Source organism: Mytilus trossulus, chromosome 7 (genome assembly GCF_036588685.1).
Source record: "Mytilus trossulus isolate FHL-02 chromosome 7, PNRI_Mtr1.1.1.hap1, whole genome shotgun sequence".
Classification (NCBI taxonomy): Eukaryota; Metazoa; Mollusca; class Bivalvia; order Mytilida; family Mytilidae; genus Mytilus; species Mytilus trossulus.
The window spans coordinates 28,685,157-28,691,681 of record NC_086379.1 but is presented as its reverse complement, the minus strand read 5'-3'; the positions used below and the strand labels follow the sequence as shown (position 1 = coordinate 28,691,681).

The following is a 6,525-nucleotide window of genomic DNA, read 5'->3' as shown; positions in this document are numbered from 1 at the left end:
TTGGGTTGCTGCCTTATTAGTGATTATATCATTGGGTTGGTGTCTAATTGGTGTTTTGTAGCTTTGGGTTGGTGACTCAATGGTGTTTTGTATCTTTTGGTTGGTGTCTAATTGGTTTTTGTAGCTTTTGGTTAGTGACAAATTGACGTTTTGAATCTTGTGAATGGTGACCAATTGGTATTCTATAATTTTTGGTTGCAGTCTTAATTAGTGATTATATCATTGGGTTGCTGTCTAATTAGTGTTTTGTGTCTTTGGGTTGGTGACAAACTGGTGTTCTGTATCTTTGGTCTGGTGACTATTTTTTGTTTGTATGTTGGGTTTGGTAACTTATTGGTGTTTTGTATCATTGAGTTGCTTTTAATTGGTGTTTTTTTTATCTTCATGATCTTTAGTTGGGTTACTAATCGGTGTTTTGTATCAGTGGGTTGGTGTCAAATTGACATTTTGTATTTTTGGGTTGCTGTTTAATTATGGATTTTTTTTTTTTGGGGGGGGGGAGGATTGAGTGACTAGTTGATGTTTTAGTATCATTGGGTTGCTCTCTAATAAGTGTTTTGTATCATTGGGTCGAACTCTAATTGGTGTTTTGTATCATTGGGTTCCTGTCTTATTGGTGTTTAATCTTTGGGTTGCTGTCTTCTTGGTGTCAATCTGTAAGTCATATTGACATATATAAGAGGTGATGTGTAGACTGCTTATACCTTTTCTTTACAAACTGGGTAATGGTGTAAACTTTCAATGATTTCCGTAAAATAATGGACAAGATGGATTGATGAATTGCTCATGTTTATGTTGTCTGTGTTAATACTGAAGCTATACTGCAATGCAAACTTCCAAAGTTTACATGTAATGTATCATAAAAATAAATGGGGAATGTGTCCATGCGATAATAAGTATTGTGTATTAGTTTCATAACAGTTGGTTGAGGTAAACTTAAGTTAGAGAATGAATACAAAAATTCCACATCTCTATTTTAGTTAAAGTGACACAACCAAATTTCAAACTTGATCTGTATTTTGTGGTAATAAGCATTGTGTTTTTATTGCTGACTTCATTGTATGGGTTTTGCTCATTGTCGAAAGCTGTACAGTATAGTTGTTAATTTCTGTGTCATTTTGATCTTTTGTGGAGAGTTGTCTAATTGGCAATTATATCACATCTTCTTTTTTGTATTGTGTATAAGTTTCATAACATTTGGTTAAAAAAAAGAGAACAGAAAGAAAAATTTACCAATATTTCAATTTTTAAAGGGGCATAACTCTAGAACCGGTAAATTGACACCACCAAAATTCAAACTTGATCTGTATTTTGTGATATAAGTTTCATACCATTTGGTTGAGGCAAAACCAAAATTATAGAACCAAAACCAACTTTAAGATGTAAGGACGGACAGACGTACATACAGATGTACAAGGGTAAAACAAAGTCCTCTCCACTACAGAGGTGGCAAAAAAAATTTGCCAAAAAGATAAAAGAAATAAGTTCAGAAAAATACAAACTTTAATAAATAGATAGTATAATAACTTTACTCTTGTATATGTAATTCATTATAAATCATTTTGTGTCTGAGATTTTATGAAATCCAAAATATTTCCCCTATTGAGTATTTTCTGAAGATCTTCAGTATTCACTTTCACTGATCCAAGTTTAGTCATTGTAACAACATTACCATTCAATGGCTTTACTATATTCTGCTGTAAAGTGTGTTCTGTTTTCAAAGGGAACCCAGCCACAGAGTTTAGTATACCCAGCTGTGGACTGTTTTCTACTTTCAAAGGGAACCCAGTCACAGAGTTTAATATACCCGGCTGTGGACTGTTTTCTACTCTTAAAGGGAACCCAGTCACAGAGTTGGATATACGCGGCTGTGGACTGTTTTCTACTTTTAGAGGGAACCCAGAACTACATGAACTTATGTATCCGGTTTCTGATCTTTGACCATGATTAAGAAATGTACTTTGTTCTTTCATTTGATGATCGTTTGTCTCTGGTTCAATTGTTTTTACTTCCTCCTTAATTTCGTTTATGATTTCTGGTTTTATCTCATCATTTACTGCTTCTATGTTTAGTTCTTCAGTCCGCAATGCTAGTGGACTCTCACACGCTGGTTGAATCCCACCTTGAATTTGTAACACTTCGTTACTACATCTTAATTCCATTGATGCATGATTTTCTTTGGACAGTTGACTATTTAATCCAAATTGACTTTGTTCATCCACTGCTCCTGCTGAGTGCACCATATACATTGAGTCATGAGAACTATTGGCCTCAATTTTAAGTAGGTTACCATGACCTAATTGTGTTTGATCTTGAACATTGATATTCTGCTGTTCCTGATTGTCTTTGGTAGTAGTATCTTCATGTTTTGTCAAATGTTTTAAAAGCAGATGCTTTTGAATAAATTTTGCATGACATATTCCACACTCAAATGGATTTGTATGTCTTTTCTCATGAAGTGCAAGAGTCTGTTGTGTTCTAAATGATTTATTACAAAATTGACAAATTAATGGTCTATGTCCAGTGTGAAGCTTGATATGTTCATTTCTAAGTTTTAAATACATGAACTTTTTACCACAAAATTCACATTCATGAAGAGACGATTTTTTACCAGCAAAATATTCATCATGATGTTTTATTTTCATATGACTTATGCAACTCTTCTCTAACAAAAACTTTCTAACGCAGAAATTACATTGATGATTTCTAATCTTGAGATGCCTTACTTGATGGTGTTTATACTTTGCTTTGCAAACGAAACCTTGTCCACAAATATGACATTTAAAATTGAAATTGAGAGTATGTATCAACTTTTTATGTTTTTTTAATGTATAATTATCACTAAAACCTTTCTCACATATATCACATCGAATTTTTTCAACTCCCAAATGTCTTAACTCATGTTTTTTCAATTGATAACGAGTTGTTATACTTTTGCCACAAGTGCCACATTTATAGCCAGGTTTCTTTTCACCCACAGAATGTTTTTTCATGTGGTTTTTTAATTGGTAAGATTTGAAATAAAATTTATTGCAGACTGGACATGTAAATGAACTATCCCCAGCATGCACTTTTTCTTCATGGGTTTTGCATTGAGCAATAGTACTGAATTTTCTATTACATACTGTGCATTCCCTAAGTTTGTCATTTGAATGGGACGCCATATGAATCTTTAAATAATGTTTTTCCATGAATTTATTCCCACACACACTACATACATATTTTTTTTCTTTTCCATGGTAAGAACAATGTCTTTTCAGACTATCACTTGATTTGAAGTTTTTATTACAAATTTTACACAGAAATTCTGTATCAGAATGGCATTCCTTGTGTCTAAGCAATGAATTCTTGCGCACATAAGTTTTGTCACAAATATTGCATTTGTGAGTCGGAGGTCTTGAATGTGCGGTTTTCGTATGAATTCTAAGATCATACTTTTGACTAAAAACTGCCTGACAAATTCTACATACATGCGTTTTACCATCAGCATGGAAATTTTTTATATGCCGTCTGATTGTGTGTTTTAGAAAGAACTTTTTGCAAACTGCACACTGATATTTCCCGTCCTTTTGCTTCAGTGTAGAAATGATTGATGTATTTTTATTAAAAGTTATGTCAGTCTGAGAAATACCCTCTTCTGAAACTTCAGATTCTAGTTCTTCATTTGCTGGTTCTAAGTTGTTTTCTCCATTTGCTGGTTCTAAGCTGATTTCTCCCTTTGCTGGTTCTAAGCTGTTTTCTCCCTTTGCTGGTTCTAAGCTGTTTTCTCCCTTTGCTGGTTCTAAGCTGTTTTCTCCCTTTGCTGATTCTAAGCTGTTTTCTCCGTTTGCTGGTTCTAAGCTGTTTTCTCCCTTTGCTGGTTCTCTGCTGTTATGGTGCTGGTCTTTGTCCATGTTTTCTCACTTCAATTTCTGTAATAACAAATTCTTTGTGTAAATTTAAAGGAGTTTTCATACGTTGATGAAGATCCAATGGAGAAAGTTATGTCAACATCTTTCCATGAGTATTACCAAAGAAAAAATAATAAACTAAAAACAGTTCCTGAACACAAAAATTTCCCACTATAAATTGCTTTTCTTTAATTGCACAATGCACCTTATACAATTTGTTTTATATCTGAACTGAGAAAATGTGACTGTGACATTCCTCATCTTCTGTTGGTCATTTTGTCCCCATTTTTTTTTTAATTTTGAAGAATGTTAAATTCATTTTTTTATATGAATTTGGACAGGTACAATCTAAGACTTATTTATAGAAGTATAAGTCACTGAAATAGTGTATAAAAATAGAAATTGAACCAGTTCAGGGCAATCTGATGACCAATACCACAATAGATATGTGTGTGTGTCTGTGGCGCTGCTTCCTTGTAATGTGAAAATAGTGTGTTTCATCAAAATACACTTATTTTGTTTATTTAATTTAGTTTGGCATTTAGATCTTTTACTGTTAATCAATAACAATTACAAGCATGACAAAGGAACATAAATGGCTGTACCTAAAAAAACTACTCTTGGTAAAGACTAATGTTCAGTGGTTGTCAATCGTTGAGATGGTACATTAAGTGTTTAAATTTCTCAGGTTTTTTTTATATATAGATAAGACATATGGTTTTGCAGTTAGAATTGTTTTTCATTAGTCATTTTGTGTAATCCTTCATGGCTTGCTGTTAGGTTTGAGCAAAGACTCTGTGTTGCATATGGCACTTTGACCTATATTGGTTTACCTATACAATTTGTGACTTAGATGGAGAGTTGTCTCATTTACACTCATACCATATGTGCTTATATTTAATCAATTAATACAGGCATACAAGGCCGTACCTTGACCTAGCATATATATGTGACTTTTTGTCTATTTTTCTTTAACAATGTATGTAAGTTACACCCTGTGACTGTCAACTAGCTATATAAAAGAGCATTTTGTGTTTTGGAAAGACATACATGTAGTCTTATTTCGATTTTGATGTATTTTGGTGCATTTTGTCCTTTTCCTGCAGTTGGTCTGAGACTACTATAACACTGTGTTATAGTAGTCTCAGAGTTGGTGTAAAAATAAAAAAATAAAAAAAACACCTGAATTGCATTTGAAACTGTCCACTCAGTCACATGACAGTTACACACTTTAAACTTTCACTTACAGTTGTGAGCACAGGCACTTGTTTGTGTTTACTTTCCCCACATTGACAGAAACAAGCGCCTGTGGTATATCAAAATACAGCACTGTTCGTCCACCTAAAAAAATTAAAACCCAAAGTATTATTTGTCTTCTGTACCCTCAGGCTCATTCGCTTTATCGTTTTAGTCGTTGGTTTGTTGCCTATTTTGGCATATGTCCAACTACTCATGTAATGCTTAACTCTGTCACTGACCTAAACAAGTTCCAAGACTTGAGAAAAATATGGGTACCCAGCAGTTTTTGAAATGAGAAAGAAACGTCAGAGAATGCGTTTCCTCTACTTATTTTTCAAATAATCTCTCCATTGAATGGAGCGCCATAAACAAAAAGGTTTACACGAATGTTCGGCGGGAAAACATTGAAAGTTATATAATAAGAAGTCAATATGAATACTGGAAAACATCATCAGCTAAATCTTTTGTTATGATTAGAGATATATACATCAATATTATTTATTCTAAGATAAAATTTAACTGAGTGGAAATGCTTTTTAAAGTAAGGCCTAGTTATCATGCTTATGGCTCTGGCCAGTCTGGCTGTGGCGTTAGTTGATATATAATTATTATTATCAGCATTACTATCGTCTGTTATATACATGAATGAAATACATTATTTTGCTCTTCATAGGTCGACAGTCAGTAAGCGGCTAGCCAGGATAGGGAACCCTCCTCCAACCTACAATACATTGAAATCATATTACAAAACATTTAGTATTGTTTGGTGGACTAAACCACTTAAAGAAAATGCATACATGTCATTTGTCAGACCAACACTTGAGCATGTTGAATATGCAAGCGCAGTTTGGGACCCCCATCAACAGAACAACAGAAAAAAGGAGATGGTACAACGCAGAAGGGGTAGGTATGTTACCAACAAATACAGTAACACGTCATCAGTAGATGCCATGATAAAGCTTGATCGAGTGGCAACAACTAGAAGAGAGGAGATCAACAAAAGGATGTGCATGATGTACAAAATTAATAACTGCCTAGTTAATATAGATACAACATCTAGGCTTATTCCAACAAGCTGAGCATCAAGAACAACTCCGGGCGGACTGGATGTTTCCAGGTTCCTCTTTGTAGAACGAATATAATGATAATGTTGTTCTATCCAAAATCAATACGGGAATGGAATGTCTTACCACTTTCCACTACCACCAACCCGAGTCTTGAATGCTTTAATAAGCACCTGTATATAGGATTTTAACTTTCACAATTTTCTATGATTTTACCAGACTTTGACTGTGACATGAGAGAAAAATAGACCAGAAAAGAAAAAAAAAGGAGGTGCTAAAATAAATAAACATATTTATTCTAAAACCAGATGTTGGCATGATACGGGTTATAT

The 6,525-nt window shown here is 33.7% G+C and overlaps 1 protein-coding gene across 3 annotated transcripts; it reads right to left on the bottom strand.

Annotated features, from left to right (window-relative positions):
* Positions 1-1,485: 1,485 nt before the first annotated feature.
* LOC134724890 (zinc finger protein ZFP2-like) lies at positions 1,486-5,454 on the bottom strand. Of its 3 annotated transcripts, none has more exons than XM_063588211.1 (2): positions 5,369-5,454; positions 1,486-3,911 (listed from the first exon to the last, which is right to left on the bottom strand). In XM_063588211.1, exon 2 carries the CDS (start codon positions 3,891-3,893, stop codon positions 1,551-1,553), a length of 2,343 nt encoding a protein of 780 aa, XP_063444281.1. In that variant the 5' UTR covers positions 3,894-3,911; positions 5,369-5,454; the 3' UTR covers positions 1,486-1,550. The 3 variants fall into 3 exon arrangements, with proteins under 3 accessions (XP_063444281.1, XP_063444284.1, XP_063444283.1); XM_063588214.1 differs by lacking the exon at positions 5,369-5,454 and adding an exon at positions 5,273-5,366; XM_063588213.1 differs by lacking the exon at positions 5,369-5,454 and adding an exon at positions 5,138-5,236.
* Positions 5,455-6,525: the final 1,071 nt, after the last annotated feature.